We start from the raw sequence: 19,010 nt of genomic DNA, 5'->3' as shown, positions 1-19,010 counted from the left end.
ATCGTGTTCCAATCACAGGGTTGCTTATTGTACTGATTTTGATTTTTTGTTTTAAACAAATGATCCTGACATTTATAGTATGTTTCAGTTTTTGCCGGTTTAACCCCTTATGATCGATTATTACATCTTGGAATGTGAACTTTATACTTCCCTTTTCTTAAAGTAAGGAATAACAAAAGTGGACTATAAAGGCAAGATATAGGAACGGGCCTATGAGGATTTATTCACAAATCCACAAGTTTTACAAAATCCGGTAAACCCTAAACGTACCATTACTTAATCGAAAGATAACTCACAGGATTTGAAAGATCCGAGATATATCCTACCTTTTGTTATAAAACGTTAAGGTGAGAGTATATAAAATGCTTTTTTGAGTGGCTTAAGTCAGAAGAATATAGGTAGGTGAATCAATGCTTGAAAACATTGATATGTCAAAATTTTTAAAATGATTTATCAAAAATACCTATATTTTTAAATGTTTTCTTATACGACGCAAATCGGTGGATGTTATAATATTCATTTTTCAACAACTTTTACAAATTTCAATAATTTTTTATTCAACATTTTCAATTCCAAAATCGGTTTGACAGTTCAGCAGCTGTGTTGATGACACTACCTGTATTCTTCTACCATGCTAACAACAGAGGTATTTTCACAGGCTTGCCATATTTTGACTTTGTTTTGTCCTATCTTTACACTCAGATTTCTTTGAACAAACATAGGAGTTTTAGGTTTACTTAGTTTGATTTTGGTCCCTCGTTCCTTTGTTCTTTTCAAACTATTCAAAAAAGCTTTAAAGCTGGGAATACATAAAGCGCTTATCTGGCTGGCTTAAGTCATCGGCTGGCTTCTTCGGAAATGAACAAAGGAGCATAGGGCCAAAATCGAACTATGTCAACCTAAAACTCCTTTGTTCATCTATGAAGAGCCAGCCGATGACTTAAGCCAGCCAAATATGCTCTTTATGTATTTCCAGCCTTAGTGATAAGTTAATATCATGATAAAATAATACAGGTAGATTTGATGCATCTTGGGAACATTGATATGTCAACATTTTAATTTTTTTTCAAATATAAAAATATATTTTGTGTTTTCTTATACGACACCCATCGAAGGTTGTTATAATATGCATTTTCAATATTTTTTACACATTTGAAGAATTTTTCATTCAAAATTTTCAATTCCAAAATTGGTTTGATAGTTAATTGTCCCATCACCTGTGTCGATGCGTCTACCCGTATTCTTTTACCATACTATTAACCATGTAGATGCGTTAAGCCTTGGGAACATTGATATGTCAATACTTTTTATTTTTATTTTTCAAAACTAAATAGATTTTTATACGTTTTTTTTACGACACCAATCGGTGGTTGTTATGATATGGATTTTTCAAAAATTTTTACAAATTTGAATAATTTTCCATTTAAATTTTTCCATTTCAAAATTGGTTTGACAGTTCAATGTCCCAGGAGCTCATAACAACCTCCGATTGGTTTCGTATAAGAACATATATGTAAATCGGTTGTAAACAAACATCAGCTGACTGTCTACTGAAACAACATCAAAACCATGATAGAAGAATGTAGGTAGATGCATCAACGCTTGAAAACGTTGATATGTCAACATTTTTAAAGTTTTTTGTCAAAAATAATTAGATTTTATTTTCTTTTACGACGCAAATCGTTGGTTGTAATGATATGTTTTTTTCAATAATTTTTAAAAATTTCAATAATTTTTCATTCAAGATTTTCAATTCCAAAATCGGTTTGACAGTTTATTGTCCCAGCAGCTGTGTCGATGCGACTACCTGTATTATTATACCATGGCGCATACGTCAAATATGATCCACTGTATTTATGAATACGAATTACGTGACGTATACACTATGGAAGGGACATTTGAAACCGAGTGGATTCTAAAGTGCTCCTAAGCTGGGAATATATAAAGCGCTTATTTGACTGGCTTAAGTCATCGGCTGGCTTCTTCGTAGAGAAACAAAGGAGTTTTAGGTTGACTTAGTTCGATTTTGACCCTAGGCTCCTTTGTTCATTTCCGAAGAAGCCAGCCGATGACATAAGCGCTTTATGATTTCCCAGCTTTAGGTCACCGATTAAACACTCCTAATATCATCTTTACATTGGAGTGGATTTTTTTTTAAATTGACAAATCTATTAAATGTGAACATGACACCTGAAAATACAAACTTTACATAAAATCAATATAATTTGGTTTTTATATGATGCGTTTTTTAATTACGTTTAAAATTAAATGCCCTAACACAGGTTCCTTTAATTTTATTTAAATACAAAATGACAGGAAAATAATCTAAAACATAAAGGAAGTGAAAGGATACATTTAGATTTATAACGACAAAGGACACATGTAGGAGGTAAGTGAAGAATTATAGACAGGATAGGTGAGTCAGCGCTATAACCTTGGAAGTAGGGAAAACCAACACACACAGCACAAACATTCAGGATTGGATTTACACCAAAAACTGACAACTAAGGATAGGTGTTTCTTTTTTGTTCTCTTATGTGAGGGATTTAGGATTTAGTTGCATAGATTTCATTTGGTGTTTTTATTATTTCTATTTTTTGTTTTTCGTTTTTTTTTTTTTCTTATTCACATGATAGTCACACTGGCTTACCTTATCCTTGCTTCCCTTTTTCTTAGGTTTGTTGGGGAACATATTGTTATTAAAATAGTTTACAACAAAATTGCCGGAGGGAAGAAAACGAATTTTTGTGGTTCGAAACATGATTTTGATGAATCACACAACACATGGAAATGTACATAATTTAATTTAATATTATTATAAATGTGTGGGTAAAAATATTTAATTGAAATCATATATAGATAAGGGATTTGTTTACAATATGTGTTTTTTTTTTTTTTGGTATTGATGTCTGAAATAAAGATACCTATGTAAACAGCGTACAAAAAAATGGTTTTAATTTCAAAAACAATTTTGACATACACTTGAGTTATTTATATACAGGATAATACAAATACAAGACAGAATTTGTCAAATCTTTGATTTTGGTTTGGATCTTGGTTTGATGGTTCTGCACATGGCCCAATTAAAAGGTCCCCTTTTTCAAAGACATCTGATTATCAAATTTAATGTCAAAATGTATTATTGTGATTGAAATCGGAGAACAAAAGATAAACAAGTTGCCAACAAAATGCTGTTGCTTTGTGGTTCGTTGTATAGCATTGTACTGGTTACTATATAACTGAGGTCATGTCTACACAATTTTCTGTAAGTTGTGATCTTGGTTCGCCATTTAAAAAAATACGTTTTATAGAGTTGAATTTTCAAAACACTTTTGCAGTGTAAATGTATTTATTTTTGTTAAAAAAAACACAAGGTCCATTAATAATGTCATCCAAGAACCACAGCTTATTTTAAACTGGTTTCAAATGGTCTGTTCCAGAACTGCAAGAACGTAGATATTTTTAGGACCATAAATTTTATATTCTGCAAGTGTTTTAGCCTTAAAGAGTAAAACACGTTCAGCTCTTAGCTTAAATTTTCTGCTTGGCTAATCGATCGGAGAGGCAGTTTTTTTATACCCTCCACCGTTTGTAACACCTCGAAATATACATTTAATATATATACACAAAGTATATATATTCTTGATCAGCATAAAATTGTATGCCGATTTAGCGATGTCCGTCTGTGGAAATCACCCTCACTTCCGAACGAAATGAAGTAGGACTGCAGGACTTTTAGTATTGAAAATGGTTTAGTATTGAAAATGGTTTCAGTATAGCCCCCATGCAATGGTACCTGCCGATATTCGGTAATTCGAAAATTTTAGCAACATTATTCACCGGAATTTTTCCAAATTTAGTATTTGAAGTTCGTAATGGGTACTTCAGCCTAAGACAGAAAATTGTCTGTGCAGGTCCACGTCTTCGTATAGCCCCCATATAACGGTACCTCCCTATATTCGGAATTTTGATGGTTTTACCGACATTATTCACCGAAATTGTTTGAAATTTGGTATTTGAAGTTCGTAATGGATACTACAGCCTATGACAGAAAATTGTCTGTGCAGGTTTACGTCTTCGTATAGCCCCAATATAACGGAACCTCCTTATATTCGGAATTTTGATGATTTTAGCTATATATTCACCAATTTTTTATTTAAGTTTCGCATTTGCATATTGTAATGATTTATGACAAAAGTTGCCTATGCAGGACCACGTCGTCGTAAAGACTTTAATATAATGGCTACATTCGGTATTTTTAAGATTTTAACAGAATTTTTAACGGATTTTATTTATTTATTTATTTTGGTTTTTTTTTTTTTGAAAAATGCCAAATATCTTTCCAAATGGTGGAGGGTTTTTTTACTTGTTTATGTTTCCATAGACAATGAAGAAATTACGCTGAAAAAATACAGTCCTGTTGGGAGCTTGTCCGGTAATCAGCTGGAGTTCTTGGATGACCTAATATTATAACTAATTGACCTTGATTTTAATTTTTTTACGCGGTTTCATTGTCATGGGTAGATATAAACATTTATTGCCAAATTGTCGTTTTCATTTTGAAAAAACGTAATATGAAGTTAAGCCAATGGGAGAATGCTCCAGACTCAAACAATCTGCTGTTTGAAACTTTAACAATTGCAAACATGGCAGAAGAATATAGGTAGATGCATCAATACTTGGGAACATTGATATGTCAAAAAATTTTAAATATTTCTTCAGAAATAAATAGATTTGTATATGTTTTCCTATACGACACCAATCGGAGGTTGTTATCAAATGCATTTTTCATTGGATTTTAAAAATGTAAATAATTTTTCATTCAAAATTTTCATTTCAAAATTGGTTTGACAGTTCATTGTCCCAGCAGCTGTGTCGATGCGACTACTAGTATTTTTCTACCATGATTACAAACAAAAATATAATTATTTACATCATATTTTTAAAATTGTATAACTTCTGATCATGATTCTAATTAAACAGGGAACAAACTACCTGGAAGTATGAACTACTGGGTAATTTTAACTCTAATAGCTGGGAGTACCATATAGCCTAAGAATATCACTGAAGTATATGTATATACCTTACAATTTTAACTACATAATAAATGAAAAGTTTCGTCTCAAATTTAAACAATTGTAGAATTTTATATACATTATATATAATTTTATAACAACCCATTGTTAGTCTAAAAACTTCACTACTGCTAAATGCCGCCTACCTGTAGAGAGAAACGTCTATGGCCGGCTTTACGTCCACCACGTCTTTTGCTGATATGTGGATTATCCTGGCGTAAAGTTTTGTTTTTCAATATTTCTAATTGGGTATACAGTCTGGAAAATAAATTAGAAATATAGATTTGAATTAATTTTTAATCATCCAAGCACCAAATTAAAGAGAGTAGTTAGTAAACATTAATCCCAAATGGAAAAAAAGAAGAAGCATAAATTGAGAGAACTCTCGGTTTATGTTTTATACTCTCTTTTTTAAACTCACCTTTTGAGTTCAGCACGTATGTCTTCAGGACTCATTTCCGATATTGTCAGTTCACCGATATCCGGGTCACCCAAACATAGGCCGGCATAGCCACCACCCAAACGTTGGCCAACATCATGAGAACCCTTGAAAGCATCCACAGGTAAACGTAAGGATAGATCATGGGCAAGGGAACGGACCTGCAAGCTATGAAGATGCAACCAAAACACCGCAAAACACACACACAGAGATAGGAAAACAAAGAAGAAGAAGAAGAAGAAAAACAAAACAAACGAAGAAAAAATCCAAAAAAGGAAAATAACAACAAACCAAGGATGTGGAGGTCTTCACACAAAAATGTGGCGTTCTTAGGTGGAAAACATAAATTGGTTTAAACTTGTATAGCAGCTGCAGAGAAACAGAAAAGTGATGACTGTTGAGTTCACAGGGGAGGGCATGGTGGGTGGATAGGTGTGGTGTAATGATATGTAAATATGCTTGTTGTGGGTGGTATTTTTGTTTCTGTTTCAAACATTGTGTCTATGATGGGCGCGCTAAAATTAAAAAAGAAATGAAAATAAAATAAATAAAAAAATAAATTCACTTTTTCAAAACTCACATGGAAATCATAAAAATAAAGTCCAAATTGTTAAAATTCCAACACAAACAGAAACGAACTTATCAAGGATATAAATTTTATTTGAAATAGAAGTCATAGACGACACTGAGGTTTTGAAGAAAAATAGTTGAAGAGTTGAGAAAGAGTTTTATATATTTTTTTAATTGTTGCTTTCTAATTTTGCACTCTAAAAGGAAACCGATTTTTATTTTTTAATTTTTTTGTTATCGTGTTTTGTGTAGCATTACAGAGTTTTGTGTGTCAGTGTTTCATTCATTCAGTTAGAAAGAGAAAGAAATAGTTTTGACAGTCAAGGGAGAAAATAGATGAAGTTACAAGAAATTTACAGCATCATTACATTTTTAAAGGAAGGAAGATTTTATTTGGAAAGAGGGGTAAAGGGAACATCTATTTCGAAACATGCACTACACAATCTTGTATTGTAAAGGGTAATTTTTTGGCTATTTTCTTTTTGGCAACACTGCAACTCATGCAAGTATCACTGCCAATCATCTTCAGTTTGGTCTATAATTTAAATCATTGAATGTTGTTGAAAATGCGTGCTCTGAGAAGAATTTTCATCTTGAGCCTCTTCCATTGTATGGTCAATAGGTAAAGCGGCTATTTTAATTAAATTTCACACCAATTCTACATTCAGATATGGAAGAAAATATGGCAGCCAATGTTAATGCTGGCCATCAATTATCGATTCGTCGCCGTGCGTATCAATTGTTCCTTCGTTACTAAGCAACGATTGAAATTAAAAAAAAAAAATGGTGGAAGAATTAAAGTCGTACGACCTACCGTGCGGCAGAATTTTTGTTCTATGTCCTCTTGGAAAGTTGGCCGAAGATAAACTTTTTTTTATCGAAAAATTAGGTTCTGCGACAGAGCTCATTTTTGGCTCAGTTTGTACGTAAATATGGAGAACTTTTGATTTTGGAGTGAGTTTTTTTACCTTCAGCCATATGGCTAGAGAGGGTATATATCATCTGATAAGACCACAACGTGCATCATCGAAGTAAACGAGGGAGCTTCAATTGACGCATTTGGATCGTACTATAAATTCAAATAAATAGCTCTTAAAAAATCACCCTTTACCAGACCTTTCCAGAGACAATGTACAGAAAATATTGTTAAAGCAATACCTATATCTAAAACATTTCGATATGAATAACATGGTACAATTATTTCAAGGTAACCTCATCAATTCGAATAAGAATACCCTCTGGATTTTTATTCTATACCCTCATAGTATGGAGGGTATATTAAGTTCGTCATTCCCATCAAAATAATAATTTTAGACCTAACAAGGTGTATATATTCTTGTGGCCAAGCGAAGGTGCACATTTTCAGCTGACCTCTTTGGCAAGTAAAGACGATCATTTTGTTTGTTTACAAACTGCTGGACGGACAACAAACCCAAATTCGACAGTTCACCACTTTCGGCAACTCTTTTGCTCTTTTGAGTCTATTTTTTTCTGTTGCGGTGCGGTGTAAGTTCTTGCACTTTTTGGAATATCAATGGTGTACCCCGAGCACATTTTCCAATATTTGCAGCTCAAGAGCCATTTTTCGGCCACTGTGACGCGGATTTCGATCAAGTCGCTTCTTTACTTTCCGAACCATTTCTGCTGATGTTGATGTTTTCTTCCGTCCACTTCCTTGACGTCGGGATACGCTACTAGTAACGGCAGCACGATAACGAGCGACACAAAATATTTATTCACATTTAAATGCTGGAGTGCTCTAACGATAGTCACTTGTGGTTTTCCAGCCAAATATAAAGAAATCACGCTTCAATTCCATCACGAATAACTTTTGTTCTGGGAAATTCTCACCAAAATGCTTTTGTACGCTTGTAAACAATATAATGAGGTGTCACTGGAATAATTTTAACAGCTGTCGGACTAGTGGTTTAGAAATGACAGCAGTTTTTTCATCTCACCCTGTATAGGCCCCATATATCGGTGCCTCCCTATATTCGCTATTTTGAGTATTTTAGTTATAATATTCACCGAAATTATTTGAAATTTCGTATTCCAATATTGGCTTATGACAAAAGTTGCCTATGCAGGCCCACATCTTCGTATAGACCCCAATATAACGGCTATGTTCCGTAATTTTAAGATTTTACAGAATTTTTAACGGATTTTATTTTTTTTTTTTTTTTTTTTGAAAATTTTCAAATTCGTTCTAAACAGTGGAGGATGTTCAAAGTTCGGCCCGGCCGAACTTACTGCCTTTCTATTTGTTGTAATTTGTTTTTTTTTTTAATAAACATTGTGATCATAGATTTCGACAATGAGATGATGTGAAAAGTACGATTTTAAATAGAAATGTAAATATATCACTGCACAAGGTTACCTTTATAATTCTACCACATTTAAGCACATTTGTATGTTCGAAAAAAATATTTAAAAATTCAAAATACACTAACAACAGTGTTAACATATAGAACTATGTAATATATTAAGAAAACCATAATATTTTGAAAATAAATTAATAATACCAAAACAATACATTTAGATGGCATGCAATTGAATATATCTACATAAAATTACAAACACCACAAATATTTATATAAAACAAACTAAAGAAGGAAAATCTAAAGAAGAACAGTTGGAAAGACAAATGAAGAAATCATAAGGAAATCTCCAAAGAAAACACTTGCAGCAACTTCATAGCTCGGTTAGTATATTACAAATGTATACAAAGGCAATTGTATACGAGGAGTTTTGTTTTTTTTTTATTATTCAATTTAAATGTTTAAAAATAAATAAAAATTAAAACGAAAATAATGTCTTCATTATGTTTTCAATAAAAGCACATATCTGTCTTTGTTTTCGCACATTTTCATTGTTTCACTTTTTTAACTGTACAGATAAAAAACCGATTCCCATTTTTTGTTTTTTATTTTCAAATAATTACAATTTACTTTTGTTCATATTTTTCAACATCATTTTGAAATTTTTAATACTTTTTTCTTTCTTTTCAAATTCAAATAAATTCTTTTTTTGTAAAACTTAAAATTGATAAATTTCAAACTAAAACGAAACCAAAAACAAATCTCATCTCCTCCAACAACAGCAACTTGAACTCACCTGCTTGTGTTGATACCACAACTTTGGCACAAATATCAAACCCAATGCAATGGTATTGGTTAGCTGAGAACGTATGAAGAGGGCCAAAAAGATGGCACTCGGACTCATGACAGGTAAATATAAATATCGTAGAATATAAAATACTGAGGATACCACGAACTCAATGATTAGAGTTATTTCCAGAAATTGTCGCTCCTGAAAACGTGAGAAGAGAATATTTTGAGTTAGAAATGTGTATTTAACATATATAAGTTCGAAAAGATGAGGGTCATTACTATAATGGAGTGGAACGATAAAGCGCATTTTAATACCCTACACCACATAGTGGTAAGGGTATTATGTCTTTGTGCATTTGTTTGTAACAGGGAGAAGGAAGGGATATAGACCCATGGTTACTTTTGGGGATACGCCTAGAATCACATTCTAAGTCGATTTATGCATGTCAGCCCGTCTGTCCGTCTGTCCATGTATTCTTGTGAACAATATGCAGGTCGCATTTATTATCCGATTGAGATGAAATTTTCCAAAGAATATTTGTTTGGCCTAAGGACGAACCCTATTGATTTCGGGTTAATTGTGCACCAAATGGCTAATATCAGTCCAAGTGGACTGAATATCGATAATTACGCTTGAATTCATCCTGGAAACCAGTACTTCAAATTTAGTGTAAATCGGTTCAGATGTAACGGTTTAAAATTGACCTAGAGGCTGACTGCATAAACTCAGATGGAGTGTGGCTTTAACCCAAAAACATTATTTTTTTAATTTTACCGATTTTCTGTCTTTTATATAAGTACTAGCAAATGCCCGCTAATTCGTCAGCGAAAAGTCCACCAAAAATTTTAGATTCGTTCGAAAAGTTTGTGTAAGATTTTTTTAACACTCAAAATTCACAATTTGCATACAGGGTGAGATGAAAAAACTGCAACCATTTTCAGACTGCTGTCATTTCTAAGCCACTCGTTCGTCAGCTGTTCAAATTATTCCAGTGACAGCTCATTATATTGTTTACAAGCGTACAAAAGAATTTTGGTGAGCATTTTCCAGAAAAAAAGTTATTCGGCATTCAAGTGTGATAGTGTAATTTCTTTATATTTGGCTGGAAAACCACAATTGGCTATATAGAGATATATAGAGAGCTACAGCATTTAAATGCGAATAAATCTTTTGTGTCTCGTACCATCGCTCGTTACGCTCGTGGTACTGGCAGCGTAGTCCGACGTCAAGGAAGTCGACGGAAGAAAACAGCAACATCAGCAGAAATGGTTTGAAAAATAAAGAAGCGACTTTATCGAAACCCGCGTCGCAGTGGACGAAAATGGCTCGTGAGCTGAACATATCGCAATACTTCATTGAATTATAAACAGAGCAAGAACTTACACCGCAACAGAAAGAAAAGAGACTCAAAAGAGCTAAAGAGTTTCATCTCCGTCTCCGATGAGAAAATATTCGTTGTCCAGCAGTTTGTAAACAAACAAAATGATCATGTTTACCTGCCAAAGAGGTCAGCTGAAAATGTGTACCTTCGGTTGGCCACCAAAACTCAAGCGTCGGCCATGGTGATGGTGTGGGCCGTCATGACAGCCGATAGTCGCCAATTCGAACAAATCTAAACGTATTCTAAAATTTGATGCTGTTTCCGACATTTTTTTTGCTTTCATTCAATAAAATTAAAAAAATATGTAAAAATTATGGCGTTAGACTTTGTTGTAGTTTTTTTATCTCACCCTGTATATATTGTACCTAATTTGCTATATATCCGATATTTTGGATATCAGGATCAATATATTGGCCCGAAGTAAGCTCTTGTTAAATAAAAATTGTCGCATTTTCTTACATAAAAGTTAGGGTCTATTTCACCCGCTAAATATTGCCGATGACCATCCAAATTGGTAGGCTTCTGTCCAGGCCTACCATCAAACTCCATGCTAAATTTCGCGTCGATCTATAATTATGGCCTGTAAAACAACAAAAAATCAGGAACATTTTCTGTTTTTTGTCCATTTCAAGCCTCTAAATAGTTTGCGATTATCTTCAAAAAAATAGGCCTCTATTCTGTATTTCGATCGGACCATAATTACGACCTGTAGCTTGATTACGAACTAACATGGACAGACTGACAGACCGACGGACATACATAGTTAGATCGACTCAGCTCGGCGAGATAGGAAGATCCATACACAGTTGCCTATTTCGGGGACCAATATTTCGAGGTGTTACATACTTTTTGGCCCAATCAAACTTATAATACCCCCAACACATAGTGTTGTAGATTATAAACATATAACAATTATCCTGTTGTAAACTTTTTGTTCTACTTTCAAAATCTACTTATATTTTCCTGCAAATTTGAAGAAAAGATGCGCAGTGTAATCATTGAGATATCCGTGATACCAAGAGTTCTAAATGGGCCAGCATCTTGTTGTTTGTTCGGCTACATTGAAAGTTCTCTGGCTCAGTTATGATTAGAATTTATAACAAAAGAAAACGTTTCCACAGGCAACCTAGCGTCCTCATAATATCGATGAATAAAACGTCCCCTTACATATAATAAACTACCAGATGTTATTTAATTCTTCTTCAGCTTAATAATAAAACCGCCAAACCTCAGAACTCACCCTGAATTGTGTATTGGCATTGCGACTGGCATAGGCTAAGTGTAGACCAAATATCAAAATGAGTATTTCACTGTGCTGTGTCACGTATTCCCAGTTGAGGGGTTGGCAGGTATTTGTGTTCACCTCTCGCAAACTATCCAAGTTGGCGATTTTCAAGAGATCCAGCGACGAGGCGGTAAATGCCGCCATATAACAGGCCACGGCAAATACCATTGTGCCCAGATATTTGAGTAGGTCGACGTCACGCAGCACCCAGCGATGGGCCTTGCGTGTACGAAAGTCAACCAAATGGCGGTATAATTTCAATATTATGGCACCATAACAGGTAATAAAACCCAGCTCACGCAGCCAGGGTTCGATGATGCAGCGTTCCGTAGAGGCGGGGAAGAAATGGATGGCAACCTGAAAAACAAAAATACACATCAAATAAATTGAATTACATCGCTGACAATGGCAATCATTACTTACCGAGGCATACAGTAAAACAATACCCAATAGAATAGTCTCCAGCACCGTCCACATGCCCGATGCAATGGCCTTCAAGAAAAAACCACATGACAATTCGTTATTTTAAGGCTATCGATTTTTTTGTATCCTTTACATACCTTGCATTTCCTTTGGCGAAAGACAATTATACTTAGAACCAGACAACATAGGATACAGGCTCCCAACACCGAGCCCACCGACACCTTTAACAGACTCTCTAAGGAGACCGCCTCCTGATCTTCACCAAACAGACAAACCCCATTCGAATCACAATTCGAACAACCAGCCGGACAGGGTATACAGGAGTAGTTATCAAAGCCCTCCGACATCTCAACAATGTCGCCACGGAAGCCTTGCAGCGTGGAATTGGGTAAATAGTAGGACTCGCGACAAATGCAGGTGTAGACATCTCTGGTGGCGGCGGGTTTATTTTCGGTTAATAGACAAAAGGTGGTATTACGATCGCAACTGCAAGGAAATGGAGGGTTAAGAAGGATGGAATAAAAATATAAATAAATTTGGGCTTACCCATGTTTACGTCCAAATATCTGTTCCAAACCATCGTTACAGACATCTTCATCGGCGGCAATAAAGGCAGCTGCCACAATTCTAGAAAAGTTGATTTTTTTAAATAAATTAAATTAAATTCTGAGAATTTAGGCTCCGATTGCTTACTTAAATTTTGATTCCACCAGCGATATCCTGAATGGCCACAACCAACGATTTACTAATAAATTACAGTCTCGAAATGGTGCACCCCATTCCTGTGAACCTTCGGTGCTATTCCAGGCATGTCCCAGTTCACGCCAGTATGAACCTAAAAAGCCACGATTGTGCACCTGATCGGGCGGTATCTAAAATTACAAGAAGATGAAGCTTAGCATTAAATAATGTTGAATGTACGGAAGAAGTATATTGGCCTATAATATCCTTAAAACACGAAGAGATCTCGTAGGAAGTCTTCCAGAAATAGAGTGATATTAACATTCTATATGAGAGTTGTCATAGATCTTCCTCTTCCACACATAGGAGACCTTTAGAAGGTCTCATATACATAGAATTCCTATATAAGGTATGCTACATATATAATTCCAATGGAAGGCCTCCTTTAAATAGAGAACTTATAGAATGTCTCATATACATTGAGGATCTGTAGAAGGTCTCCCCGACATAAGAGACCTATAGAAGGTATCATATACATAGAGGGTATTTAAAAAGTCCCCTATAGAAAGGAGATCTATAGAGGGTCTCATATACATAGAAGAAGTATAGAAAGTCTCCTATACATAGAAGACGTATAGAAGGTTTATATAAAAGATCTCATATACATAGAGGATCTATAAAAGGTCCCCTATACATAGGAGACCTATAGACCTTTACATTAAAAACCTATAAAACGTGTCTAACAAACATATAAGAAGGTCTTCTGTACATAGTACACCTTTTTATACATAGAATAAAATAAAAGGTCTCCTATTTATAAATAGTCCTATAAAAGTACATAAGACACCTATAGAAGGTCTCTTATATACAGAAGATTTATAGAAGGTCTCCTAAGCATGAGAGACCTATAGAAGGTCTCTTATATACAGAAGATTTATAGAAGGTCTCATATACATATGAGACCTTAGAAGGTCTCCTATACATAACAGTCCTTTTTACACATAGAAAACCATAAAAGGTCTCCTATTCGTAAATAGTGCTACAACATTTCTCATAATATCTTCTATTGATAAAAAAAATTGGCATTCCTCTTATAAGACCTATTGAAGGTCTATAGATTACCTATAAAATGTCTTTTTTATCTTTTCAAACATAGGAGACCTTCTGGGTACCATAGGTGGGCTCTTATGCATGAAAAAGCTAAAAAAAATATTTTAGAAAATCTTCTACTAGTTGAAGAGCCATATTTGGAAGACCTCCACTAGTTGTATTCTAATAATACAAATCCCACTGGAGGTCTTCTTCTTTCATCAGCCATGCATTCCCATGACCCTTCTAAACTATAAATCTCTTTTTAATTTAAACTCAAAAGAAAAACACCAACAAAATCTATTAAAATGTCATTTGCGATTATCATGGTTTGGCTCTACCGACCTCCTCTACTTCATACACAGGAGGAGACATAGACGACAAAAACAACAACAATAAACGATAAAAAAACCGACAAACTCACCGTAACATTATCTTTAAATTTAACCACAACCGTATGGGTGCTCGGTGCTGCCAAAGCGAATGCCAGCAAATGCTCATCCTCATTGAGGGCACTGCTGGCAATGCTGTTGGCACGGCGCCTCACTTCGTCACGTATTTCATCGGTGATTACCGCGGGCGGAGATGTTGGAAATCTAACGGATAAAAACTCGGCAAATTTGCGGGCAGCATCTTCGGCAATATCGGCAAAGTCGTAATACTGAAAAGAAACAAAACAATCAAAGAAGAAATATGAAAATTAAAGGCTAAATGTAATGATACATTTTAGATATGGATATGAAATATATACTTTGACTTGAATTTGGTAAATTGAATCTGGTTAGTTTTTTTAACAAAGGGAGATTAACTTCTAATTTGACATTGCGCGGCCATTTTGGCGTATGATAATTGAGGTAGTTATATATGTTATTCATACGCCACCCTGTGCCACTAATTGGCTGGGCATTTTCAAAAAACTCCAACTCGTAATTTTCCAAATAAAAATATTAATCATACATATTGTATGTCATACCGAAATGTAAACAAAACACGAGACACAAATAATAAAAATAACACCTAAACAAATACAAGATACTGCAATAAATAATAATAAAAGAAACACTTGCTATTGTATTCACTCTCCACGCTCACGCCCACCTTCAAAATAACCCCAAAAATAAAATAACAAAACAAGAGAAAACAAACAAAACCCCCTGCAAAGCACACGGCGTCTCTCTTCTCATTTGACTCGTTTTATTTGGCAGACAAAAACAAATACTCACTCGCACTCAACCACATACCACACACACAAATACTCACAAATGTTGTTTTTTTTTTGCGTTACAATGATGTCATCATGTCATCATCACCGTCATCCTCTCAGTAGAACGTTAAAGCACTTGGCTTGAGAAAATAATGGCAACGTCAACGACAACAAAAGGAGGTGAAACAACCAAACGAACGACGGACCCAAAGAACGAACGAACGTACGATGGATAAATGAATGAACGAATGGTTATTGTTTTTGCGTTTTCGTCAAGTTCTACAAATTTGCAATAAATTTTAAGCGATTTGAATTGTTTTCCTTGAAAGTGGTAATGCAAACAAAAAAAATAACAAACCAACAAGAAAAACGTTAACCTGGATTTGTGCAAAAGAGCTCTTGTGCAGTGCAACACACACACACACAAATGCACGCACTCACTACACTTTCGAATGGGGCATGAGGTTGTTGAGCAAGCCAATATCGAATTCAGGGTAGGGGTTATAAAAACACAATATCGCAGCAATATGAAATGGCACTACATCAGAAATGCGAAAACAAAAAGAAACCTCTATTTTTGTGGTTTGCAAAAAGAAATCATTTCAGATACTTGACATATATATATATATGTGTGTGGGTGTGTGGGTGTGCATTTGAAATCCACAATGCAGACGTAGGCAAATGCATTTGTATTAGTTATTGATACCGACAAATTAGTGTCTATCCAAACATGGGACGTTATGGTTTATTTATGAAAGCTAATATCCTAGATTTATTGCGACGAAGTAGGCCAATGGAGATCAAAGTCGAAAGATTAACAAGACATGAAAATGAAATAGGTCAACAAAATAATCTAAAAAAAACATCCGGAGTTTTCTGACAAAAAAGAAAGACTCCGTTACACAAAGGAAATTGTTACAAGCAGTATTGCGGAGGTGAGCCATTTTTGATCTGGATCTGAATTAAGAGTCGTATTGTTGAATGATTCCGACTCTGAAATCGATTCGATATCAGAATCCGACATTTATTTTAATAAAAGAATTGGGTGATTGGTTATCTTGACTATGACGAAAACTCCTGAAGATAGGTGCGGTATAAGACTGGAGGCATAGATGCGGTATAAGACTGGGTTTTTGGATATTCGAAGATAGGAAAAGTACAAAAAGTCACTAATTATGGTCTCGTTAATGTAAAATAATTAGCATACATAATTGGGAGGGTATTAAGTTCGTCATTCCGTTTGTAACTCATCGAAATAATAATTTTAGACCTAACAAAGTATGTATATTCTTTATCAGCGTAATATTCGGAAACGATTTAGCCCTGTCCGTCTGTTGTAATCACGCTGGAGTCAAAACGAATAAAAATAGGAAGCTATAATTTTGCACAGATCAGTTTTTTGTCTGCAGACAGTTTGAAGATGGGCCATATCGGTCCACGATATCGTATTGCCTCCATATAACGGCAGACCCCGATATTCGGTATTTTGTTTATTGAAGCCAAATTTTTCAAATACTGAGTACTTTACCTCCTGGAAAAGTATTGTCTGTATAGATCCACGATATCGTATATCCCCCATATAACGGTACCTCCCGATGTTCGGTATTTTAATGATTTTAGCTACATTTTTCACTGGAATTGTCTAAAAATCCATGCTAGAAGTTCTTTCTAACACCCTGGAAGAGAAATGTCTATAGAGGTCCACAATATCGCATAGTCCACACACAACGGTATCCCCCGATATTTGATATTTTGACGATTTTAGGGACATTATTCACTGGATTTCTGGATTTAGAATTTGTAATGGTTACTACAGCCTTTGACAAAAATTGCGTATTTAGGCCCCCGTCTTCGTAGAGAATCCATATAACGTTATCTTCCAATATTCAGTATTTTAATGATTTAAGCGACATTATTCACCGGAGTTGTTTCAAATTTTGGATTAAAAGTTCCTAATAGTAACTACAGTCTATGATAAAAAATTGCATATGCGGTCCACTCCATTAAGTACCTCCCCCACAAATGGTCAACATTTTGAATAATTACAATTCTCATAAAATGTGATGTAAAAGTCCCATTGTCTTAAAAATTTCACACATCCCAATTTTTTTTTTAAACCCAAGATCTGGTGGTAAGAAGGAATATATCAGTCCACTCCTTCTGGTACACCCCCCCCCACAAAAGGTCGAGATTTTGAATATCCATTAAGGTCATAAAACGCGAAATTAACATCCGATTTCATTTAGACTTGGCACATTTGAATATTTGTATTAACACAGGATCTGTTATAAAGACGGTAGAGATCGTACCATTCCTTCTGGTACCTCCCCCACAAATGTCAAAGTTTCGAATAACCAAAACGTTTATAAAATCCGAAGTAAGCATCAGGTTCTCTTTATATTTCACACATACAAACATTTTTGCTAACACAAGATATATTATTAAGATGGGATATATCGGTTCTCTCCTTCTGGTACCTCCTCCACAAAGGCTCAAAATTTTGAATATCCATTAAACTCATAAAAGGTACATCTCGATATTTCCATCAACACAAGATCTGTTATAAAGATGGTAGAGATCGGACCATTTCTTTTGTTACTTGCCCCACAAAGGGTTCAAGAGTTTGAATAATCAAAACAGAAGTCAAAATAATTCTAAATAATCGAACATTGGCTGAGGGTATACATCTGTCGATAAAACCGACCGATACTTTTTTTACTGCTTTTTTTTTTAAATTTCCATGTTTTTCCAAATGGGGGGGGGGAGTATTCCAGGTTCGGCCGGTCGCGCTTACTGTTTTTTTTTAATTTTTTATTTATTTATTTGTTTATTTTTTCGAATCTTTTGTCCCACGAACGGAGAATTCATTAACACCGCTCTATCAAAAATATTAGTCGGTGACACCTCTAGGAAACATATAAGTGCATGTGTATATGCATTGAATAAATCCAACTGTAAACATAGCTATCAATACGATGCACGACAGTCATCCTCTACATATTTACACAATGCATGAATGCAGTGACAATGTAAATCTGACATGGTGTGACTGTATTTGATGGCTTCCAATCAAAAATCAATTTTCACCAATTGGAAAATTGATGAAGATGGGTTTGTGACATGTCAAGTTATGTGCCTGGAGGGCAGACAATTTGATGTCAAATAATTTGCAGTTGGTAGAAAAAAAAGAATGCCAAAAAACTTCATTAGACTATTCAAATTATTCAATATAATGTGGACTAGTTGTAAAAAAAATGTTTTAATAGTTATATTTTGCTCAAATTAAAGTTAAATATTATTTGTATTATTATTAATAATATATGCGCCAAAAAAATTTATGTACACAACTTAAAATATTATCAAGTAGTTGTAATATATTCTCCCCGTAGTTTTCTCCTAATCCCTTAGGTGGGAATTTGATATGTTTTCTCCCCAATTTGTGTGCCCCAGCAAAATCCTTGCTTTACAATGCAAAAACACAAACGCCCCACCCACCGACATTTATTTTTGTGACAACTTTCTCTCTCGGGGGAATGAAAGAAAAGGAATGGCATTCGTTTTCATTTCCATTTTTTGCAATAACAAAAATACTCTTCCTCTGCGAAATATGATTTGTTGGAGCAAAACATTTCTGTGAGTGACAAATAACTTTAACCCAAAAAAAAAAACTTTGCATTGCTTTTTGTTGTTATTGGGTTATGTTGACGTCCCAAATTGGCACAGAAAAAAAAGAAAGTAGAACGTAGGAGTAC

General features: G+C 34.5%; 2 protein-coding genes across 8 annotated transcripts in view; one reads left to right on the top strand and one right to left on the bottom strand.

Annotated features, from left to right (window-relative positions):
- Positions 1–19,010, bottom strand: part of LOC101895139 (probable G-protein coupled receptor 158) — a 43,240-nt gene that overhangs the window by 4,163 nt on the left and 20,067 nt on the right. For 3 of the 7 annotated variants that reach the window (XM_059121261.1, XM_059121262.1, XM_020036454.2), the window contains 10 exons: positions 14,479–14,715; positions 12,978–13,156; positions 12,831–12,911; positions 12,422–12,770; positions 12,285–12,353; positions 11,817–12,218; positions 9,199–9,393; positions 5,497–5,675; positions 5,222–5,333; positions 2,651–2,671 (listed from right to left, as the gene is read on the bottom strand). In XM_059121261.1, coding sequence (XP_058977244.1) covers positions 2,651–2,671; positions 5,222–5,333; positions 5,497–5,675; positions 9,199–9,393; positions 11,817–12,218; positions 12,285–12,353; positions 12,422–12,770; positions 12,831–12,911; positions 12,978–13,156; positions 14,479–14,715 — 1,824 coding nt within the window. Of the gene's footprint in view, positions 1–2,650; positions 2,672–5,221; positions 5,334–5,496; positions 5,676–5,860; positions 6,030–9,198; positions 9,394–11,816; positions 12,219–12,284; positions 12,354–12,421; positions 12,771–12,830; positions 12,912–12,977; positions 13,157–14,478; positions 14,716–19,010 lie in introns of those variants that run through there. The other 4 variants (XM_011293839.3, XM_020036455.2, XM_011293842.3 and 1 more) reach the window with 4 other exon arrangements.
- Positions 9,293–19,010, top strand: part of LOC101895478 (small ribosomal subunit protein uS2m) — a 36,162-nt gene continuing 26,444 nt past the window's right edge. The window contains exon 1 of the mRNA XM_005182642.3: positions 9,293–9,311. The gene's annotated coding sequence lies outside the window, so the exon portion shown is untranslated. The remainder of the gene's footprint in view (positions 9,312–19,010) is intronic.

Source organism: Musca domestica, unplaced genomic scaffold (assembly GCF_030504385.1).
Source record: "Musca domestica strain aabys unplaced genomic scaffold, Musca_domestica.polishedcontigs.V.1.1 19, whole genome shotgun sequence".
NCBI lineage: Eukaryota > Metazoa > Arthropoda > Insecta > Diptera > Muscidae > Musca > Musca domestica.
Note: the sequence above shows the minus strand (reverse complement) of the source record. Positions and strands in the feature narration are given on the sequence as shown.